The sequence below is a fragment of the Sturnira hondurensis genome, unplaced genomic scaffold (assembly GCF_014824575.4).
Source record: "Sturnira hondurensis isolate 20B ecotype Veracruz unplaced genomic scaffold, ASM1482457v3 Scaffold0004136, whole genome shotgun sequence".
Lineage (NCBI taxonomy): Eukaryota > Metazoa > Chordata > Mammalia > Chiroptera > Phyllostomidae > Sturnira > Sturnira hondurensis.
Genome location: NW_028076767.1, coordinates 26,595,461 through 26,619,356, shown reverse-complemented (window position 1 = coordinate 26,619,356; position 23,896 = coordinate 26,595,461). Strand labels below are relative to the sequence as shown.

The window sequence follows — 23,896 nt, the reverse complement described above, 5'->3', positions numbered from 1 at the left end:
TGTGGGCCCCTGTTTTTCTGGATGGACCAGCCTTTCCAGGGCTACCCAGAGGGGCTGCCGGCTCATAGCACATGCTTAGTAAATCCTTGCCAAAATTGAACTGACACAGCTTATTGTAAAATAGTGGATGGCTTAGATTTTCCAGGGGAAAACTTCAAACACTGTCAACATCGACTTTCTCATCTGCCAGGTGCACGATTGTGCAGTTCTTCACCAAGTTGATTTCTGCTTTATGAAAATGATTTTTCAAGGATTGCTTTTATAGGGGGGAGGAGGTACATGTCGAGAACGTATTCTGTGCCGGTTACTTTTTGCACGTCATTCCTTTTTAATCTTCACGGCGTTTCTGTCGGGTGGACCTTGCCCTCTCTATTACAGGAGAAGAAATGGAGCCCCGGACTTGAAAGACGGCTGAAGCCGCTGGGCTGAGCCGACCCAGCTTTGTGAAGCTGAGATTCGGGTCTGGTTCTGCTGGACTCTGGAGCTCGTGCTCTCTGCCACCTCGCAGTGTCTCCCCGTTGGCTGGAAGCGACCGCAGAGGCACGGCCTGGCGTTCGCAGCTTCCTACTTAGAATGAGACATTGCTGTTTACTTTCTCGGAGAGGAAGATGGAAATCAATGTAACTAGCCTTATTAACTGTTTAAAGTAGGGGCACCTGCCGCTGCCGGCGCCTTTCCTGAGAGCACCAAAGCAAATATAAAAATCCAATTTGCTTGCTTTTTTTTTTCTTTTGACTCTTCTCCAGAGTTTAAAATTCAAAGCTGTAAATGAAGAGCCGATGGGACAGGGGTAACGAACCACATCGCAGACATGAGGATGTATTTACCCGCATCTCTGTTGTTCCAGGTGGCTGTTCCTTTGATGAACACTACAGCAACTGCGGTTACAGCGTGGCCCTGGGGACCAATGGGTTCACCTGGGAGCAGATCAACACGTGGGAGAAACCAATGCTGGACCCAGCCGTGCCCACAGGTAGGCGACCTCGACCCACTGTGTACGGCACGGTGGTGGGAGGTTATCTTGTATGAGGTCTGAGAGGGCGGTGCATAACTTTGTGGGTAGTAAATTCCCCATCCCCCAGAGGTCTGTCTGCAAAGAAGGCCGAGTGAATTCTTAAGAACGTTACCTGGATTCAGAAACCTTTAGGATTTCCTTTAGCTTTGAGATTCTAAGCTTTGGCTCCAAGTAGGGCGTCCCTGGATGTTGCTTGGGAGCCAGATAATGGTGGGATTTCTGGGGAAGGAGCTTCTGAGGAATTGGAGGTCCTGGTTTGCTTTTCAGGCCTGTGCACGTGTAGGGAAACTTGCACAGTGAGAATATTACTTATAAAGGTAATGTCCAGACATCCTGAACACTGGGCTCATCCTAAACCCGTGGGGCTGAAGCTGTCATGTGGATCCTTGCTGGCTGCCTGTGTGAGGCAGGCCGGTATGAGGTGTGCTCAGGGAGAACACGCACGGGCGGGGGTGGGCCGGGGTGAGCTGATGCTGCAACGCAGGGAGAATCCTAACTCTGAGAGCGTGAAGATCATCTCTGTGTAAAATGGGATCCCTGGGACGGTCGTCGGGACAATTGATCCTCTGTGGTTCCTTCCTGACCAGGGGCTCTCTCTGAGCCTCACCCTGGCTTGGCTTTTTCCTGACCCTCCAGGTGCTCGCTCTTGGGTTCCTTTGTCACCTCACTCCGGCCGTTAAATGTTGGAGGTCTGCAGGCTCCTTCTGTATTCTTCGCATGTGTCTATAGAGAAACGGGGCCCACAGGCTATAGGGAGAGATGCGCAGCAGAGGAGGTGTGTTACAGGAAGTGGCTCGGATGTTTACGGGGTTGCCCTGGGAGATGCCCCATGACCTGCCCTCTGCAAGCTGGAGGGTCAGGGGTGCTGGTGGTGGCGTTCAGTCTGGAGGCCAGGGAACCGCGGGGTGGGTGGTGCGAGCGCTGGTCTGAGTGTGAAAGCCCGAGAACCGGAAGCAGCAGTGTCCGAGGGCAGAAGACGGTGGGCGTCTCGGCTCCAGCAGAGGAAGAGCGAATTCACCCTTCCACAGCCTGTCTGGTCCGTGTGGGCCCCTAGGGCCTGGGGGATGCCCACCCCCACGGGGGAGGCCTGCCTGCTTTACTGCGTTCACCTGTGCCATGCTAATCTCTTCTGGAAACTCTCGCACAAGCACACCCAGAAATAAGGTTCTACCAGCTGTGTAGGCATCATGAAGTCAACCGTCACACCATGGGTCACAGCCATGTCTGAGGCCTCAGGGGCCACCAGACATCTCTTGTGAACTCTGGACCTACATGACCCACTGTGCCCTGTCTTCCCAGCTGATCCTGGGGAGAGAATCCAGCTGATCTGGAGATCCTGGATTCTCCAAACGTCACCGAGGCAAGGATAGCCAGGATGCTCAGAGATGGATGTCTAGCGGAGGTTATACCCCTTGTCACCTCATTGACCCTTAAGTCTGGCTCCAAAGCAGGAAGCTACAAGAAGCCGTGTACAGTCCCTGTTAGGGGCATCTGTTGTTTGGAGCAGTTTCTCCCCAGTGTGGACATGAGCTGCGGATATGATAAAGATGTGCCCTGGCCCCAGACTGAGCTTTTCAGATCTGTAGGGTCTTACTTTGCGTGAGCAGGGTCACCAGCAAAGACACACGCTCATTAGTAAGGTGACCATGGGACAACCTCTGTGCCTGTTGCCACATTATAATTCGTACTCTCAAAGTGTCTTGGTTTAAATGACAGCATCGCTCAGCCCATTAGGGACCCTGAGAATCCGGAGAATCTGTGTTGGAGTGTACCACCTTTGCTGATAAATCCAGGTCTGAGAGAGAGAGAGAGAGAGAGAGAGTGTGAGTGTGTGTGTGTGTGTGTGTGTGTGTGTGTGTATTTACCGGTTTATATGCTCCTTCTGTTCCCGGGGAGCCCACCTGAAGCCCCCCCATAGGCTGTGGTAGACTCTCCCCACTCGACATCTCCAAAACAGACTCGATTCACCCACTCCCCTTCCCCATATACTCAGTCTCTAGTTCCTTGTCTCAGGAAAGGTCACTCTGTCCACTCTGGTGCCCATTCAGAAACCCAGGCGTCATACTCCTCCCTTCCCTTCCTTTACCCTCTCTGCCTGTCGGTCATTTGGTTCTGCCACGGTGCCTCCTGGGTATTTCTCTGCCTCTCCGCCACCACTGGCCTGGTGCACATTACCATCAGCTCTTGCCTGGGTAGCTGGAAGGTTCTCCAACAGGCTTCTTGGCTTCCTCTTTCAACTTTTATCCTCTCTCCACATAGAAGCCAAAGAGATCGTTCTAGAATATGAACCTGTTCCTGTTACCTCTTTCATTTACTGTCCCCACCTTGCCTTGCTTAGAATCTTTCTGAGGATTCTCATGGCCCCAAGAAAGAAGCCCAAGCTCTGCTGTGGCCTCTGAGACCCCACGTGGCTCGTCCTGCCCATACCTCTAGCCAGGCCACGTCCCACTCCTCCTGTGCTCATGTCACCCTGACTTCTGTCAGCTTCCAGAATGTTCTGTGCCCTTTGCTGCCTCAGAAACTTATATGAGATCAGCACTTTTCACGGAGCCTTTTTCTCCCACCCTGTGCTGTTCTACTTCCCCTCATGCCTCAGCTTAAACGTCACTTCTGTATGTCAGTTCTCCCTAAAAGCCCTGCTCTGGGTCAGCTCTCTGTGCACGTCTCCCATCACACCCTGCGCTGTTCCTCAGTAACGTGCGCCGCTGCCTATGCTCTTTGTTCAGCGTATGTCTCACCCCAAGATGAGTAGTCCCAGGTGACCGGGGACCCTGACAGTCTTGCTCCCAACTTTACCTGCCTTCCTTAGCACAGCGTGTCATACTTAGCATGTGCTACATAACATTTTTGTTGGATGAATGCCCCTAGGCTGGCAAGTCATCTTTATCACATTTTTTAGATGAAGGAATGAATGAGAAATGACATTAAATGCCTTTAGCTCTCTGTTAACCAACCACTCATTTCAGTCTTGGCTACTGTCGTTCCGTGTTACAGATCGGAGAACCGAGGTTCGGGGATGCTGGGCGACGTTGCTGCTCTCTCCACTGTGCCACTCTCTCCCCCCAGTGGGACAGCTGTGGCTTCTGATCTTAATTTTCTCATCCCCTCATTACGGCAGAGCATCATTTCATAAATATTGGATTGTGCGAATATGATCTTCTGAGCTTTTCTGAATAGAGGCATTTGATAACGATCACTGAAGTTATTGTCATGACGCGCCTGTGGGTTTCGGCGGCTCTGTGTGCCTCTTAGGCAGAGAGGCAGGAAAGTGAATTTGGATGAGGCAGACTTGTTCGTTCTCCTGGGCAAAGGCTGAAGTCTTTTCCTTCTGCACAGCCAGCAGCCTCCCTCTGTTCGTAGGCTGAGTTGGAGTCTCTTTGTTCACGGGCTCCATACCCCTTTACTGACCTGCTTGTGTGTGACAGGCTCTGTGTTGGGCTTTTGGGTACATCAGCCCGCGTCGTTTTGGCATTTACCCCTCTGGTGGCTGCCCTGGGCACCTGGGATGAAATCCAAACTCCGTGCAGTGGCCTGCACAGTCCTGTGAGACCCAGTGTCTTCTCCGAGCCCCTTTTCTTCTCGGGCCAAATGCTGCAGACACACTGGTTATTTTTCAGTTCCTTGGGCATGTCAGATTCTTTCCCGGCTCAGGCCCTCGGCCCTGAGATTTTCCTTCTCATTGGGATTTTTCTCCACTCTTAATCTGGCGGGTTTCTCGAGGTCTCAGCTCCAGTGACTCCTTCTCAAGGGGATCGTCTCTCATTGGTCCATTTAAACAAAGACTTCTCCATTGTCTCACTCACAGCCCCTTGTTCTTGGCTTTCAGAGTCTCGCTGCAGACATGTTTACAGGCCAGCTTATTCCAGTCCTCTGCTGCAGTACAGCAACTTGGGAGCTTGAATCCTATGCCTCCGTTTCCTCACCTGTGTCGTGGGAACCAGCGTGAGAGTTAAATGGGACATTGCCCGTGTGGGCATCGAGTGTCCGCACATAACAGGGTTTAATAGGTGCTGGGTGCCCTAAATTCCTTTCTGGCTTGTAAAGCGAAAGTCTGACTTGTAACCTTCCCCCTCCTGCAAGCTCACCTGCCACCAGGCACTGCTTTGCCAGGGTAAACCTTCCGGCAGGGGGTCTGCCGTGGATCCCTGAGAGGCACAGAGGGACTGTTCATCCCCGGGATGCGTGCCACCCCAAGGGCTTGAGCACCCCCTCCACGTCGGCTCTGCTGATTCGGTGTTCCGCACGCACCATGGTCATATTCTATGGGGAGAGTCTTGGGCTAGCACTCCAGGCCTCGGACCTCTCCGACACCTCGTCTTTGTTGGGGCTGTCACAGAGGGGTGGGGACTATTACACCCTGGACCTTCTCTCCAGGCCCCTCTCTTTCCCATGGAGGTATCACTGGTTCCCAGCTCTGCCCTTCTGGCCTCGGCAGGGTTTCCACAGCTTCATCCTGAGGAACAGCCCGGGGCCCCATGGGAGGGTCCCTGGGGGGGCCAGATGGAGATGCCAGTGCTCAAAGGGTCGTTTTAAAAGGGCTGAAGTTGGAGGTAATGAGGCTTGGAGGTTTCCTTCCATTTCCTTCTCATGCTCATAGGATGTTATTTTAAGTGTTAGAATGAATTTGGATCGAATCTCAGGTTGAAAGCCGAGTGCACAGGAAATACTGCATTTATATCAACTTGAACCTCACCCTGAACCTCCATGAAGTCAGAGCTTTTCAGTCATTATGCTCCCCCTTCCTTCATGGGGCTACCAATGTTCTGGGCACTTAAACAGGCCACTGCGGTTTCCTCCAAAAAGCTCATTGCCACACTTCTTGTGGTTCCTGTGGGTCTCATGATTCTGCTGCCTCTTCCCCAGGCTTGGGGCCCTCATCCCCGGTCCCTCTAGTCCAGGTGCATCACCCAGCAGCCCTTCTGGCACCTGTCCCCTCCTCAAGTGCTGCCACCAAGCAATGTGGCAGTACCATCAGATCCATCTCTGCTCCTTCCCGGGGTAGGGGATCTTCTCCACTCTCTTCCTCAGCCTTTAAAGACACACCTGCCTTGGCCCAGCCTTTCCAGGCCCCGTAGCATAATCTCTTCAGTAGGAGATTAAAGATAAGTTTAAAGATAAGTATAAAGATAATCTCTTTAAACTTAGAAAACGCTAGGCAGCTTCTTGTCTCCAGCAAAAATTTCTGGAGCGGAGAAATAGCATCTTAGTTGGTTACCTGATTGGAAGGGGCAGGAGCTGGGAAGAGTCCAGAGAGAACAGACACACAGGGAAGGTTTCAGCTCGTCAGCCTGCTGTGGCAGCAGACACAGTCCCAGGGGAGTCCTGGGCTTTTCCTTCCCGTCATGGTGCCCTTGGCTGTGTGTTCCTACTTTGCTCTGACTGCTGATATTTATAGTGTGGGGTCTGTTATGGGTGGCATTGTGTTCCCTAAAGAGATAAGTTGCAGTCTTAACCTGGGCACCTGTGAATGTGACCTTATTTGGGAATAATTACAGATATAAGCAAGCCATGATGAGGTCACGCCAGTCATACTGGGCCCTCTCTCAGTGTGATTGGTGAAGGAGGAGACACACAGACCCACAGGTAAGGTCACGTGCACACACAGGCAGACATAGGAGCGATGTGTCTTTAAGCCAAGGATGCCAAGGATTGCCAACAGACATCAGAAGCCAGAAGGTGGAAGGAAGGATTCTTGCCAGATCCTTTGGAAGGAACGTGTCCCTGCCAACCCCCGGATTTTAGACGCCTAGACTCTAGAGCTGTGAAAGATCACGTTTCTGTTGCCTGAAGCCCCCCAGCTGGTGGGAATCTGTTACGGCAGTGCTAGGGAACTGTTATTGGTTCCGTCACCTGTCAGCACCTCGGCCGCACCACCTTCTCTACGGTAGAACTCACGCCAGAGTGCCGTGAGTATTGGAGCCTTTGCTTTCTTTTAAGAGAACTGGCGTTTCCTGTGTGTTCACTGTGACCCAGAATTGGGCCTGGCATCTTCCTTCACGTTTCATCTAACGGGCCGCCGTCCTGAGAGTTCGGAGATGCCGCCTCCTCTTTTGAGATCTGGAAAAAGAATATTATCCACGGGTCCAGCATGGAATCCTGGAAATTCGCCCGTGAGTTGGTGTTGGGAAAATGCTTTGTGAATTCTCAGCACCAGTCAGGACCCTGTGGTGGTCCCGAGCATGCTGCGTCATTGCTCTTTGCACAATGGATGGGGACCTTCTGGGGAGTAGCAGGAATTGTGTTCAAAACAGTAACCAGCCAGCGCGATCCCCACACTGACCAGTCAAGGTGGACATCAGGTATAAAAAGGAGAACGGGCTTTCCAGTGTGTGCTGGGTGAATACCAGCCTCTTCATAGTCTGTGCTGAACTAGCTTCTGTCTCTCTTATAGGCAAAGGTACCAGTTTCTTTGTATGCGTAGTAGCCCCCAGTGCCCAGGACTTAGAAGGTAGCAGTGAATGAGTGTTGAATGAGTGTTAAATGAATTGCCTTTCTTAATAGTTGGACTTTCTTATGATCTGTCCCCAGCCTCAGCTCCCTCTTCTGCCCTGGCCCCTTCCCTTTCCTCGTCATCAGTGAGAGAGGCCCTTGTGCTTTTGTTTTGGGACCCCAGCCTTCAACCCTGCTGCCTGGTTTTGGGAATCTCCCACTGCGTCTGACACTTATTGGTGGAGTGTGGAGCCCAGTGGAAGGTGAAGGGGCCGGAGATTTGCCACCCACAACAGTCTGGCCGTGACTGTCCATGTGACCCGGATGAAGCCAGTTGGACCCTCCTGCTCAGGACTTCCAGTCTAGAAAGGTTGAGCCAGCAGCCAGCAGCCAGTGCAGTGGGGTGCGTGGTGGAGGGACGGCTTCTGGGCCACGGGACGTTGTGCTCACAGAGGTTGCTGTCTGCTTCTTGGTTCCCACACGTGCCTTAGTTTCTGCTTCGTTTCGAAGCCTGATCCTCTGGCTTTCGGCTCGTGACGAGCCTCCCAATCTTCTTCCAGGACATTCTTATTTTTGACAAAGACAATCACGGCTGACTTCTCTCATTTTACCCACAAACCCTGCAGCTCACGCTGTCATGCTTTGCACTTGCTAACCCCTCTGGAGAGAAGGCAGCTCCTGTCCCCTTTCTCTTATGTCAACACCCTGCCCACACGCACCTCCTTCCCCGGCCCTTCCCCATGGCACTTGCCTCTTCTCTGAGCTTCTGTGGCTGAGTTTCTTACAATGTGTTTTCTCTGATTCCCCACTGGGGCTGGGGGCTATTCCAGGGCATGGGCCCCTCATTGGTGAATTCCCTGTGCCCTGCACAGGGCTTAGAACAGGGCAGGTCGTCCATATATGGACTGAATGATCATTAGGGTGATTCCCGTTAGGAAAGTCAAGAAGAAAATGAAGTCAACAAATTGTGGAGAGACCCCTGGAGAGGCTGCTCCTTTCTCTGGCATTTTCACTCTGCCCGGGGCACCTGTGGCTCCCATATGTCCATCACCTGCGCAGAGCTTGATGGTGCTGTGGTCTGGTGGGCCTGCGTGGACCTAGGGCCTGGGTGGTCAGGGCTCTTCCGCTCTGCCGTTGATCCTTGGGGCAAATAAAGGGATGTTGGGGTTTGCCCTGCCTTTCCTCTGGGGCCTGGCACACTCTCATAAGTATAGATTTGCTTCTGACCTGTGTAAGAGGCTCCCCATTAGAAAAACGTGTTGACTCCAAAATCCGACCTTCTGTATCTGCAGTGTAATGCTTACGTGGAACTGTTCTGGACATATGGGCCTTTAAGCACCCTTAATCAGGACTGATACTATTATTGATGGGCTCAAAGCTATAAGCGCTTACGTTTTCATTGAACCGCTGTTGAGTCGATACATTTTTTTCTTCCCCTTTTAATGATAAAATAGTGTATATTTATTCTTGAGGAAATGCTGAGTTAGTACATGTAGGTTAACTTTCTCCAGCCCCATCTCACTTTCCTCAAATATTAACAGATGATGTATATTGGGGGAGAGAGAGAGAGAAGACAGAGAAGGGGAACAGGGAAGAGGGGGGAGGGGGAGAAGGGGAGAGAGGGAGGGAGACAAAGAAAGGATATATGTCTGTGATAACAGTAGCAACGATTGTAAGGAAGTGATATTCGTGTGGTGCTTATTATGTAGCAGGTCCTCTCCTAAGCCCTTTAAACATACTTACTTATTTAGTCCTTATAGTAGTACTCTGATGTATCATTCACCTGCAGGCAGTCCGGGTCCAGAGTCCGTGCTCTCGACCACGGCTCTCCAGCACCTCCTGAGAACTCAGGTGAGGGCTGGGCTCGCAGTGCCCAGACGTCAGTGGCTGGTCTCTCTCTACACCCCCGTGTTTGGATCCGGCGTCCGCCTCCCTGGCCGCACGCTGCTCCACTGGATGGTGCTCCGTTGTTTATTTAACCAACACCCGACAAACAGCAGAGGGAGAAGAAACGATGAAAATCAAACCGTACCCCATTAGCCCAAATAAAAAGCAGGATTTTTTTTTTCTCCAAATCACTCTCGGAAATCTTATAAAACATCTCATATCGCGGCAGGGTCTCTTGTATACTTCGGTCTACAGAATTCATTGGGGAAACTGCATTAGCCTGCAACGGCCCGGATCAATGCCATTTGGGGATGTTTAGGGCAATCACAGAATTGATAGGAAGTGAAAGGCACAGGAATTGAAGACACGTGTAGTGTTAGTCTGGAGCTGTGTTCAAATTGTGATGAGTGATTGAGGCGGCTTGGAAAGCAGAGGGGCACTTCGAGGTCAGATCGGAGCGTGTGTGCGTCAGATACGTGGGGAAACACGTTTGCTCTGATACTCACACAGATGCTCGCCTGGGTGGTCAGTCTTCTGTGACATCAACCCGGAGTCAAAAACTATTATATCCAAATAGTGTAATCGGAAGTCAGGGCGATATAAGTCCATGACAGTCCCAGATGTCAGTGGGGCAGATGACGACTTTGAGTAAAAGTCTCTGTAATACACAGGAATGGACAGCAAACCACTGTTTTTTAAACTAACACGCATGTGATACTTACCAGTGTTCTAGGGGCCTTACGTGTTTTTAACTCCTTTAATACCTCAGCAGCTCTGGATCCTGTGATGACCCCCGTTTTACAGATGGGGAAACCGAGGCCCAGAGTGTTAGGTAACGTACCGGACATTAGTAGTAAGTGAAGGAGCTGAGTCTTTAGACTTTGTGATATAGAAAGCAATAGCAGAAAGGTGGTTTTCTCAAATTAAAAGACTGCTTTCCTGCCTTTGAAGCGAAACTTCAATGACCGCTGTCTTTGATTCTCTGTAGGGTTGAGTTCAGGAAAGGCTACATATGCCAAGTTCATGGACACTTTAGCCAGAGGGGTATACATGGAGGACCTTTGGAAAACGATGCAATTTCTACATGGCTCAGGTTCTTCTTTCACCTGTACAGTAAAGGTAATACGATTGGAGAATGCAGAGATTAAATGAGGTAACAATACCTGAGAACGTGGGACAAAATGCTTGTCATGGGGGCACGTGGGCCATGGTGGGTCCTCTCTACCCACGTGTCTCCCTACTGCCCTGTCTCAGTGGGGACTCACCCTGTGGATGCTGGGTTAACCTGTCTCTGCTGAGGGAACACCCAGGGAATTGTCAGGCCTGAACTAGTTCTCAGTCTCTTTCTCTCCTTCTCTCTCGTGTGTGTGTCTGTGTGTGTCGAGGTGACAAGATGGTGTGGCAGCGACTCTGGTCATTCCCACCCCCCCCAACTGACCTTCTTTGAAGGCCATTGTGGCTCTTGGAAGTCCCTTGTCCCTACCTGCTTGGGGAAGCTCAGCCACGGGGGCCAAGGGGTCAGTCCTGAGCACTTTAGCCCTGGCCTGGGGCACATGTGGAGCCTGCATGAAGGGCCTCACTTACCACTGTCAGGATTTGGGAAGGGGTTCTGACTCTTCCGGGAAGAGTGATAGGAGGGAGCAGGGGTGATAGGAGGTGTCTGCTGCAGACTTGAGCACCTTGGCCCTGGGGCTGGAGGGACTTCCTGCATCCACTTCCGCTCCCGACTCGTGAGGTTCCACAGTGACTCTGAGCCCCCTCTCCGCTGTGGAGAGAGCTGGAGAGGTGGGACCGGACCCCCGGGAGGCCACACTGCAGCGAAGCATCTGTGACTCAGACCTGAGGTTTCCATGGGTCTCACGTACCCCACTCAGATCCTCTAGGGCAAAACCTGCTCTTTGTGCCACTCTGTCCGCCGCCCGTGTGATATAATCAGGGGGTGGGAGAGGAGGCGAGGGTGTTGCCACCACCACTGACACATCCACTGTTCTCATCTTAACTTAGGAAACAAGTTTCACACATCTGCGAAGGTGCAGGGCTAGCTCCTGTCCAGCGGTCTTAAAGTCACTCCTTAACTCATGAGCATTTGGGACCTACTGTCTGACATCCTTGGGGTCTTGCTTCTCTTTTCAAGGGGAAGTGAACATCCTGGAGAGTGACCCCCAAACACAGGGCTAGACCTTGCTTCCCTGCTCTCATTTCTGGATGGTCACAAACAGAACCATCTGTACCGGGGCGCACCGCTCAGCAAGGGTGTGAACCCTGAAAGTCAGCATGGGCGTGCGGTGTCGACTCAGGGAAGTAGGTCGCCTCCGGAGTCCCGGCTGCTGCAGGCGCTTTGGATTTACAGACTTTTAGGACCACGTCCGCTGCTTTTCTGACAATGCCATGGCGGGATCTCGGGTGGCGCCAGGGCCTGAGCACTGCCGTGTGGCACTGTGGGCAGAGCGCGGGGTTTCCTGTCACACTCACCGGTGTTTGAGCCCCGCCTCTGATGTTCCCCAGTCTGTCACCTTGCATGACCGAGGGCCTCTCTGAACCTCAGTCTCTTCTTCTGGGAAATAGGAATGTCACAGATGGGCACAGGTAACCAGGTTATTTGTGACTGCAGACAAAGAATGGAACCGAACACAGAGAGTTTATAGCAGAAAGAGAGCGAGCAGATTTATTAAGCGATAGTACGCTCCACAGAACATGGGGCGGGCTTGTATTGCACATGTACAAGCAGTTGTGTTACTTCAAAGCTACTGCACATGTGTCCCCCATACTTTTCCTTGATTGGCCACCAGAGAAGGGGGTCCCACAATGTTAATTTATTACAATGAAGCAGGGGTCACCTAGCATCTTCTGAACAGGTGCATTCATGAGTCACCATGATTCAGCGCTTTTCCAGAAAGTGGGAACAGCCGGTCTTAGAACAGGGTCTCTGTCCTGTATTGACATCCTTTATCTTTCTCCTTCCTGTCTCCTGCCTCAACAATGGGAGTGCACGTCTGTCTCACCCTGTTACGTGTAAGAAGCAGTTTAGGGGGAGGAGGTGAACACGTGCAGGGCTCGGTGAGTGCCTCTGTGTGGGTTAGTTGTTGCCCCTGGTATTGTGATCTTGATGCGTAGCCGCACTGAGGTTTCTGTTGCAAAGAAATGAGTTGCTTTCAGTGAAAAAGACTGCCCCCCCCCCGCCGCCTCCCCACCCAACCCCTCTGAGGGCAGAAGTGTTGTGGCTGTGAACGCAGCCGATACAGGCTGCAATGTACTAAATTATTACTTGTTTTGCGGTCTTGACGAGAAAAATAAATGCAATTACACTCATGAATGTTGAAAAATGAAGCAAAGCGATGCAGATCGGCACATTCGAGGTGCTTTTCCAAATGTAAAGCTGTGCACAATGAATGCTAATGGCTTCCCTTCCTCCTGCTCCCTGGCGTGTGGTGCCGTGTGATCTTTCCGAATGAAGGGCGCAGCTGGGCCAAGTGCCCCAGGCACAGGAGAGGTGGCTTTGAATGGTCCCCACAGTAGGAGGCCCCAGCAGGCAGACCCCAATTTCCTCTCTGGCTGGGGACCCAGAAGAGACCCAGTTTCCTAAAGCAGGTAACTGCGTGATTTCAATGATGCCTCTCTGCTGTGGACCCTGGCATCTGTTCTGCAGGTTTTCTGTCGTCCGGTCCAGCCAACATTCGCTCAGCACTTACTGAGCACCGTGCATGGTGCTGGTGGTAGTAGCGATGAATCTCCTATGCCCTGCCCCTCCCAGCCAACCTCCGCTGTCACCAAGGCCTGATGGGCGTGATGCCATCCGGTGCTGGTCCACGAGGTGGCCAACGGCCTCCCAGGGCTGTTCAGCGCTTGAAGTGTGGCCAGTCCCCATGGAGCTGTGCCTTAAATGGGAGATACACACCACACCTCAAAAACTTAGTGTGTGTGTGTGTGTGTGTGCACGCGCACACACACACACATATAATCTTATATTATATGCAGGGTCCAACAGAACTAACACCTGGTTTTGAGTGTGGTTGGTAGGGTAATATGGATGTAGTGACTTATAGTTGTAATTTGAGCATTTCACCTAAAATGTCATATGGTGTACTTCAGTGTGATACTGTTGTGTGACAGAGTTACATGCTTTGTGATCTTGTAATAAAGGGTGTTACTTGTGCTGGATCCTGTATATACACATATAATCTTACTATAGATGTTATACATATAAATTCTGATTAGTGTGTGTTATTAGAATGTTGAGAAGATAAATTGGGTTACATACATTCAAATAAACTCTACTTATTTCTTTTCACCTTTTAAAACATGGCTACTAGAAAGCATAAAACTACACAATTGTGCCTGCGCTCTGTTTCTGGTGGACACCACTGATCAGGCCCCTGTTACCCATTTCTCATGTCTCCCACCCACCACCCCCTTGCTGGTGGCCCTTCTGTCTGTTTTCAGCCATACGAGGCTCTTTGGTGCCTCAGGGCCTTTGCACGAGCTGTCCTCCTTCCCCAAAAGGCTCTTCCCCGACTCTTTGTAACATAATTGTCATCTTCTCTGAGAAATATTCTCTGACTTTTCTATCTAAATACATCCATCCTGTCCTTCTTCACCCAAACACTCTTTTCTAGTCACAATTTTAATGTTTAGATATTTTATTTAATTGTTTCTGCGTCTGTTTCTTCTAAGAGAGCATCAGGCAGAGAGCTTGTCTGGTTTTTTATTTTCCTGTTCTAATTTCACTGCCTGTCGCAGCAACTAGCACAATGCGGGTGGGCGCGCCACTTTTTTAAAAATGAGTGAATGAGTCTTTAAATGTCACGGAGGAGACAACTATTGTGATCACTTTGAGATGTTGAAAAGATACCTGAAAAAAGTTATAGAAGTTCTGGGTGAGAAGCGCGTGGCATACCGGGGGCTTGAAGGGAGGGCTCGACGAAGAAGAGGTGGGGTCGCGGGGAAGGGCATCAACAGTGGACGCTGAGGTACCCGGGTGCTGGCAGCAGTGATGGAGAGCTGCTCCTGTGCCTGGGACTGGAGGTTGACCGCACCACGGTGGGACCGGGCTGCCTGCCGTGCTACTGAGGATCACAGCGCATCCCTCCCAGCCTCTGGTGTTCTGCCAGTACCTGCCGTTGGTCAGCCTCGGCCAGAGCAGGGGCGGAGGGAGGCTGGAGGACACCTGGAGGACACCGATGGCAGAGGTCAGGCCCCCAGGGAACGGGGCAGGGTGGGGATGGGTCTGCACTGGAGGTGGCGGGCACAGAGAGCGCCTGCCGTCCCGGAAGAGGCCTGGGGAGCTCTTTTCTCCGTGTGCTGGAGTACTTCTATCCAGACCACCGTCCAATATTCTAAAAATATAAGGCTGCTCATGATCGCTAAAATGATTTGGCATTCACTCAGGGATTTGTAGTAACAGAATTAGATGGATAATTACGGGAATGGAAGAGAGAAAGTTGTTATTTGCAGAGAATGTTATCTTCCAAAACTCCAAGAGACATGAGTGAAAAACTATTAGAAGCCATTATAAGCGTCCTTGAGGTGATTAGTTAAGGAATGAATATACAAAATCAACAACTTCTAAATCCTAGTAATAGCCAGTTAGAAATATAATCTAAAAAGATTCATTTTATAAAAGCAACAAAAATATAAAAGGCTGAGGAATCAATGCAAGAGGCAGTATGAGGGACCTTTAGAAGGAAGCTATAAAGTAAAACTGAGGGAAAAAATAGCTGGATGGATGTATCTTTTTCCCGGATGGGAAGACTTTCTACTTTTAAAGCTTGCCAATTTAATTTAAAATACATAATGTAAAGTACAATAGAAGTTTTAATAAGTCTCCCAAAATGATTTTAAAGTTTATCTGGAAAAGTAGATGGTCACAGACCACGAAGCAGATACTGAGAGGGAGTGATGGGGGAAAACTTCTACTTATCAACTTTGGAAATACAGTCCAGAATTCAAAGAGCCCCAAGAGCACGTACCAATCTAAGAAGAGACGGAGAACTCTAAAGAACAAAAGCTACCCCTGAACGTGGGTGTGTGTGTGTGTTAAGCTTAACATTTCTATTGGTGGGATAAGTGAAGATGAAATTGTGAGGATAACCCACCAAGAAGGGTACAGGCCAGTTGAGTCCTTCATATGTATATCAAAATGCATTTTAGACACATGCCAGTTGAATGTGAAACTCTGAAAACATGTAAAATATGTAAGACATGCATAAACATTTAAATTATCCTCGGAAGCAGGACTGTTTTATGATGTTACCATTAAGGGTGGAAGCGAGAGAGAAACAAAACGCACGTTTGACTCCACCATAAACAAGGTGTACAGGCCCACAGTAAGCTCAGCTCTGGTTTTTACCACCCAAAACAAATGATGGGTGTTGTTGATATGAAAACAGCTCTTACCGATCAATAAGAAAAGGGCCCCGTTGGACGTATGTTGAGTGTTGGTGAGACTTTGAGAAACGGGCAGTTGCACACTGCTGGTCGGTGTGCAAGCTGGGCCAACATTCAGGAAGGACAACTTAACGTCTGTCAGAGTCATTGAGCGTGCATACCTTTCGTCAGAAATTTTATTTTTCGGTTAGGAGATAATCAGAGATAAGTGTGATGTGAGAAATATGAGAGATGTGGTCCGTGACATGATGCCTGACCCTCCAAAGTGCCCATTCGTCCATACAGAGTGCAAGAAGGTCAACTTGCCTGGCAGGGTGGCTGTGAGGGTCATTTGGGGTGAGCGGCCCGGGGAGCATCGGAGCTCTGACACGCTGGGGAAATGGTGTGCATTCTCGATTCATGTGGCTCTGTCACGCTTGGTCACCCTCCCCTGTATGCCCAGCTCCTTGGATACCATCTACCAAGGCACCTTCTCCTGCCATCTCAGGTCAAGAGGGAACAAAGGAGACGGAACTTTGAACCTTCGCTCCAGTTAAGCAGGGAGGACGGACTCTGAGGACGGACACTCAGGACACAAGCATTTAGTTAGCACCGGCCACACACAGGACAGGGTGTGCCAGACCTTGGGACAACTAAGACTCTCTCCTTGACCAGATGTTAGTTTGATCCCTCAGATCCCCCTTCTCAACCAGGCCTTGACCTTGATCCTTTATCCTAAAGCTCCCATTCTCCTATCCTGTCTTTGGCCTGCCTAGCCCAGTTTTATCCAAGAATCCTGCTAAGTCAGAAGAGCGAGAGTCCTCTTACCCTGGGCATCTTATCAGCCTGGCTTGTCTTCAGCGAGAATTGTGCTAAGGCAGTGGTGCAGGACTCCCCCATCCCCTCAGTAATTTTCCACCCACTGACCCCCTTGCTCTGCTCCTTGGCTGTGAACCCCCAGTTGTCTTTGCTGTATTCACAACTGAGCCCGATCCCTCTTCCCGTTGCAACACCTCTGTTGTGATAGTCTGGAGTAAATCCTTCCTTGCCATTGAAACAAGCGTCGGAGTAATTTTTCGTTAACAGTGGTTACCATGGCAAGTAAATCTCGGCGTGCCCAAAGGGAGCTTCGGGTTTCATGGGTAGTCAGATAGGCAGATGCATGATCAGCTGTATAAAAGAGGAGCTCATTCATTCGTAAATTCAACAAACATGTATCAGGGATCTGTAATTTATCAGGCCTTAGGGGTGCAGCTGTGGACGAGAGACTCCAGCTCCTGCCTTTGTGAAGCCCTCAGTCTGAGGCGACAGATGATAAAAGCAAACATAAACAGGAAAAACACAGAAGGGGTAGGTTCCTCGTCCCTGGGGATTGAGGGAGGGCGGAGGGGAGGTCCCAGGTCAATAAGAAAGCTTCCAGCAAAAGATGGCATCTGAGCTGGATCTCCTGTGGGTTTAGCTGTTGCCTGTCAGCTGCAGGTGTCCACAGCTTCAGAGCCGTGTAAGCATGTTTGTGAATAAGGATAGTGTTGGGTGAATCAGGAGCTAGCCCATGACATGCAGACTGTGGGAAGGAAGACGGCCGAGGTTTCCAGAGGCAGCCCAGCTGCGAGGGGACACGGACAGGGAGATTATCCTAATAGGATTTCACAAAGGCCGCTTAATAGTCACTGAGCTCCAGGGAAAAATAGTTATGAGCTGAGGGTGGAGAAATAGCCAAGAATCTCACAACTCTGCAAAAGCTTGGGGAGAAAAGCTGACAGCCAACAGACTGAACGAGATGATGCTTGCAAAAAGGTTAAAAGAATAGACGGGAGGGAAAAAAAGGACACTAAGAGATATGGATGGAAATGGAAGCTCATCAGTATAACTTGGGAACACGCATTAAGATCATTTCAGCTCTAAGAGGGAGCGGAGCCGGGACTTATTTGTTATAGCGCTTCACACTGTCAGGGAGCTCCCGAAGTGAGGTGTGGGCAGGGGCAGGTCAGATTCGGCGGGACAGAAAGCAAGTTCGGGTATGAAACACCAGCCGCAGAAATGGGCTAGCTAGTCTTAACCCCTCCTCTTTAGAGGTGCAGAAACTGAGACCCAGAGAAATGATGGGACTTGTTCAAAGTCGCACAACATAGAAAAGTGCCAGAGCTAAGAAACTGGAACCTGGTCCGTTGCTGGTGCGGATGCTCAGTGGTACCGCTGCTGTGGGAAGCAGTTGGGTGGTGCCTCAAAGAAACGGAGCATATAGTTACCTCGTGACCCAGCAATTGCTCTCCTAGGCCCAGTCCCAAAAGAACTGAAAGCAGGTACCCAGGTTCAATCACGGTGGGTTTTCGGGCTACTGGTCCAGTGCTCTTTCTACTGCCCTCTTCCCCCTCGGCCGCTGCTTCTCTTTTCCCTTCTCCTCCTCCTGCCCTCCCAGTCCCCCTCCCTCCTGTTCCTCATTTCTATATAATAAATATATAACCTTACTAACTCCCTGACCTTGGTTTCTCTGTCTGGTCATTGACTGGGACCAGATGAAGGTCCTTTCAGCAGCCCCGGTGGTGTGTACCTTGTCGCACGCTTGGCCAGCACAGGTTCAGCGAGTGTGGCTCAGGTGTGGGTGAGGGGGCAGTCTGCTCTGAAACGTGCAGATCGGGAGGCTGTCCCGAGGCGGGCGCAGTCCCGGCCTTGACACAGCCGTCTTGCCGTCTCATGTTTTAGTCGTTTATTTCAGGAGTTCATAGTCTCTTTAATTTCCCCAGGATTACAAAGCAGTTGTCTGTGCATGTTTCCTGGAGCACCTCTTCTTCCAGGATGAGTTTTTTATAAAACTGTCTTTGCATGTCAAACCTACCTGAGGTCCAACACAATGCTCATGTAAGTCTTAGGCTGGTTTTAATTGTTTTCCCTACTAGATTATATATATATATGGGGTCAGTGATGCGATGTTGTTATTGGACCCAGATAGTGAATGCTGAATTTTCTTTTGCTACTCCTTCCTGTTTACTTGGACACAGCTTGACTCCTCCTCTGATGGGAGAGGAAATTTCTGGAGTCTTCCCAGAAGCCTCTGGGAGCCTTGTCTCTAGTCTCCTTTTCTAAGTTTATCCAAAGTCTTACCCTAAGTCCATTTCTACTGAGTCCATTTCTTACCAAGCTGCTGTTTGTGAGCCAGGCACCTTCACGAGAAGTCCTTCTGGTTTATGAGCTTTGGTTTTCCGAGGCCCATTGCTTGTCTTTCTCTGCCCCTCTGAGTCCTTGTGTGATACTAACCGGTGTCAGCCCAACAGGCAGCTCTGGGGAGGGAGTAGGAAGGATGCGAATCCATAGTGGGGGAAACGGACTCCCGTTGGGGTGGTTTATAGCCGTCCCGTGGTTTGGCAGTCCTTTCTGACCCATTCCCCCAGTCTGGGAGCTTTTCTGTTTACTCCGCCCGTTTCCCCTCTACCAGCACTGCCCTGCGTACAAGTGGAAGAGGGGCGTGGGTAGTCTCCGCTCATTTTGGTCCAAGATGGCTCCTAAAGTCCATGGCATGAAGTTGGAGCTGCTTCTGTGTTTCAGCATTCACAGTATATTCTTTTTTTTGCACTTCTTTTTGTTCATTTAAGTCCACTTCGGAACTGGAGGCCCTGTGAAATGGTACTCAAACCACCGTATTTTCTGGAAGGCCTGGCATTCTCTCCATTCCACCATGCTGTGTGATTATAAATATTCTCTTGCACAGCCGGTGTGACATACTCTTATTGGAAAAGGTTTTCAATGACCATATTCACCGAAATGGCCTATTTAGGTGTCAAGTACATTATCGCATATGTTTCTGAAAGAGTGGAACGGCAACAAACTAAAGACCCAGTTCCAGGCTGCCAAAAAGTATCGCAGCGCCTCCTCTGGTCCCTCCCGGAAGTGTTTATGTCGAGTTGCCACTGAAGGTCTCAGTGGTGAGTGCCCTTTAACTGGGCAGAGGGATTAGGTTTTCAGAAGGTAATTTGCTTGTTTTCATTTGAAGATCTTAATTTGGTTGGAGGTGCTGCTGCTGTTGCCTGGGCTGGAGTGACTGATCTAATTTAATTTAATTTGCTTCCTTGCAGAGAAGGCGATCTCTAGCCCCGTTGCTGCTCTGGGCAGAGAGGGAGCGAGCTGGGTTGGAGATAAGCTCTGAACTTTATCAGCCCTCTCCGAGGTGTATGCTATATGGTAATGAGAAGTGTGTAGAGATTTCAGAGACTTTCCCTGTGATTGCTTCAACTGCGCTGCTACTTCCTAGGCAACATGGGTGTCTCTCGGGAGGCCTGTGAGGAGGGCGAATGTCAGTGGGGTCCTTTCTGCTGGTGGGTCTGTTTCATTGCTTCAGGGTGTCATGCCTGTGATGGGTACGAGGTCCACGTTAGGGGGTAGTGTTAGGAAGGGTCTCCTCCGTCCACTCTGTCACCATGTGCCCAGGAAAACTTTGTGGTGTGAATTCTGTGGGGTGGCAGGAACGGAAGGGGTAGGTGGTCCTGGATGAATCCCTGCTTGCACCTGACTAGTTGGTTTGCCTCGTGGAGCTGCTCAAGCTTGCTGAGTCTTGGTTTCTGTGTGTCCTGTGTGAAGAGGGTAAGTGCCTTGAGGATAGAGTATGTCTCATCCTTGTCTGTATTCTCATTACTTAGAAGGGTACCTGCCAGAGTGCAGGCTTGGTATGTGTTTCCCGAATGAATGTATGAATGAATGTACGAATGCATGTATGAATGTATGACTATATAAATGAAGGTATGAATGAATGTATGAATGAATGTATGAATGAATGCATGTATGAATGAATGAATGCATGTATGAATGTATGAATGAATGAATGAAAGGAGACAGAGGGGCAGATGGAATGTCACCACTGTGCCCCAGACACGGACTCACTCTCCAGACAAACACTGTTCATCTCTAGGGGGCTCAAAATCAAGATGTGACAAAGGGACTGGGAGCAGTGATGGTGCAGCATGCCATCCAAGTTCAATGCCCAGAGCTTTGATTTGGCAGGTCAGAAGGGACTTACTGTCACTTTATACATGTATGTGACTGAGAGAAGGGGGTGCAGAATTGCCCTGTTTTCCCACCTAGTCCTGCCCGGATGGCCTTAGCTGCAGGTTCAGTCCATTCACATGTGAGACTCAGCTGCTTTAGGAGATGGTCCCTCACGAAAGTGGGAATTGAAGTCAGCCTCCTGGCCAGTCCTGGCGTGCACTCATTCTGGGCAAAGCCTGAACTGTAATCTCCCTTAATACAAAACTGTTTTACTGGGTCTTTATATGAGACTTCTGCCTTGGTTTCCTTGACTAATAATACATCTCTGGTCTCTGGATAGGACCAAAGAGTCACAGTCAAGCCACATGGGTCAGGAGTCACTATTGATACTGAACTCATCTTGATATGTTGGACCCAAGCATATTTGAGATTTAAATTCCTTTGTTCTTGTACTGAAATGTAGCAGAGCTTTGCTCATTCCTCCGTCATTCCGGGTCTGGCTCTTAGCATCCCCATCTCCTTCTGCCTTGACTTGGACACCTGTGCTGTCCTGCTCTCCCACCAGCCTGGACTGCTCGAGTACCCTGGAAGCCTGGGTGGAACCTGCATTTGTTATATTCTCTTGATGAGTCAGATTGGGCTTGTGTCCGTGGTCTGGGTAGGTCCAGTCCTCCCAGCGGGCTTCCCCGTACCACCGACCTCCCAGTCTTCCTTCCCCAACCCAATCGTATTGTGCTGCTACAAATCTCATCCAAGCCTCATGAGCTGGGAGACTATAGGCGCTAGATCACACATTGACAGGTCAGGTAAGAGGTTATGTGACATAGAGGAGGAAGTTTGTGGTGGGGATAGAGTCCCTGGCGGAAGGATATACCTCCAGGATAAGTCAGTGGGGAAACCGATCTTCAACAGTGAAAAACAGCTGTGGGTCTGAGAAGGAAAGCCCATGGCCTCTGAATGAGTGTGATTACTATTCTAAAAAATGGATGCAGGGGCATCAAAGAAAAAAAAAAACCATTGGCATTAGCAAGAGGCTTCAGGGACAGATACAAAATGAATTTCAAAAAATTTTTAGCTTTTTTATAGGAGCAGTTGTTGAGTTGTGATGTACGGAACAAAGAAAATCCCAATTATAATAGGGCAGAATATTTTGAAAAGCTTGGGACTCGGGATGGTGATAAATTCAGGACCTACATGAAGGCATAAAACATGGAGGTACATCAAAGAAGATATAATTGTTTGGAGAAGTACCATGTTTCTGAATGGAAAAGTTTAATTGTGTAAATACGTCAGTTCTCCCCCCAATTGATTACACGTTTATGTTGTTTCAATCAAAATCCTTAAGGAATTGCTGTTTAGAACTTGACAAAAATTATTCTAAGGTAATAAAAGGGAGATTTACATGGCAAAAAGTTATAAAGGGTTATAAAAATAATTTAATACTACAAACAATTTAGTTTAGTGGCTGGTGAAATGAAATATAATTGGAACAGAACTGAAAGTAAAATAATAAGATTGGAGTGTCTGTAAATATTTATTATGTGATAATGGCGGATTTCAGATCAGTAGGGGAAAGAATAGATTATTTAATTAATGCTGCTAGGAAAATTGGCTGTTTGGGGAGAAAGTCAGATCATTAACTCAGTTCATATGAAAATAGATTGCTAGCGTGTTAGTGTAGGAAAGAGAACAATGTGTTTGAATTTTGTTTGAATTTCGTATATGTTAGAGTAAGAATATTTCAAAGGACAAATGAAAGATGGAACTTACAATGAACGGCTGACATATATATCTCAATATTACATTGATATTATGTACATGAAAATGAATGTTAAAAATATCATAAATGAAAATAAAATCCCCCCCTTTTTCTATTCCCATTTCAAAGCGCCTCCATTCAGAGCATTTCAAAGCAAAGCCCCTCCGGAGGACTCCCATCCTCGCTGCCTCTGATTTCTCTTTGCTCGGCCTCTGCCAAAGTCACTCCCGGTCACTGAAGGCACCCCTCTTCCGCTGCGACCAGTCCATCAGAACCATGCCACAGTGTCCACTGACCTTCCTGTGGCTCAGTGCCACCGTTCTCATGTCACTGACCTGTCAGCCGCGTCCAGTCCAGTCAGCCAGTCGCTCCCTTCTTGGAACTCACTCACCGTATGGCTTCTAAATCACCAAGTTCTCTTAGTGGTCCTCTGTGGCATTCATTATTCTTAATTGCCTTGGCTGGTTTTTGGTCCTGTTAGAGCGTGGAGTGAGCCCTGGATGTTCTCTCTTCTCTCGCTACGCAGTCTCCTGCGGTGGTCTCGTCCAGGTCTGTGGCTCAGAGACCACCTGTGGGCTGAAGACTCCTCGTTTTTTATCTCCAGCTCAGGCCTTTCTCAAGCCCTTGCCTGGTGTATCCAGCTGTCAATGTGATATGCTCATTTGGTTGTCTGGTTGGTTTCTCCAAATCAGGCAAGTACCACACCAAAGTCATAATCTCCCCACATTCCTGCCCTCAGCCTGTGCATCCCACAGGCTTCATAAAGTGGGGTGAAATCTCAGGATCACTGCAAATAATGCCAATACAAGTTAAGTAGCATTGTCTTCTATCACAGGAGTCAGCAAACTGTGGCCCACAGAGCAAACCTGGTTCTCGGCCTGTCTATGTAAATAAAGTTTATTGAAACGTAGCTCCAGCCATTTAATGACCTATTGTTTACGGCTGCTCTGGACTGGAGCAGTGGAGGTGAGCAGGTGCAGGGACAGCGTGATGGATAGAGCCGAAAATCAGGTCTGCTTGTCTCTCCACAGAAAATGTTGGCTGGTTCCCGCTCTGTCCCATGGACAACAAGAACTTGAGCGGAAGCAATGGCAGACCAACAGAAAGCATCTTGTTTTCCGTGGCTGGGTGGCCATATATACATATATTGTCTCAGTGGGGACACTTTTGAAAGGGGTGTTGTATAGCAACTTGTAATGGATCTTTGGAAATTAGCTTGGAAAGGGAGAAATGCAGTGATTAGAGTGGAGATTAGTTAATAAAGTTAGGGGAGAATAATAGAAATTGGCATGAAGCCTTCTAACAGCAGGGTGGAGCTTTGTGACTCTTACTGTATCTTTAGATATTTTTGATAGAAAACAGTGCGTCAAGCACTTGTTCCTGGTCCCACACTACACAGAATGCTATTTATTATGGAACATAATGGCAGAGACAAAAACTCAAGGACTTCTTAAGTCATGCAGGGG

At 49.4% G+C, this 23,896-nt stretch overlaps 1 protein-coding gene across 10 annotated transcripts in view; it reads left to right on the top strand.

The window, feature by feature from the left end:
- Window positions 1-23,896, top strand: part of PTPRT (protein tyrosine phosphatase receptor type T) — a 945,487-nt gene that overhangs the window by 275,187 nt on the left and 646,404 nt on the right. For all 10 annotated transcript variants that reach the window (XM_037044094.1, XM_037044090.1, XM_037044092.1 and 7 more), the window contains exon 2: window positions 848-973. In XM_037044094.1, coding sequence (XP_036899989.1) covers window positions 848-973 — 126 coding nt within the window. The remainder of the gene's footprint in view (window positions 1-847; window positions 974-23,896) is intronic.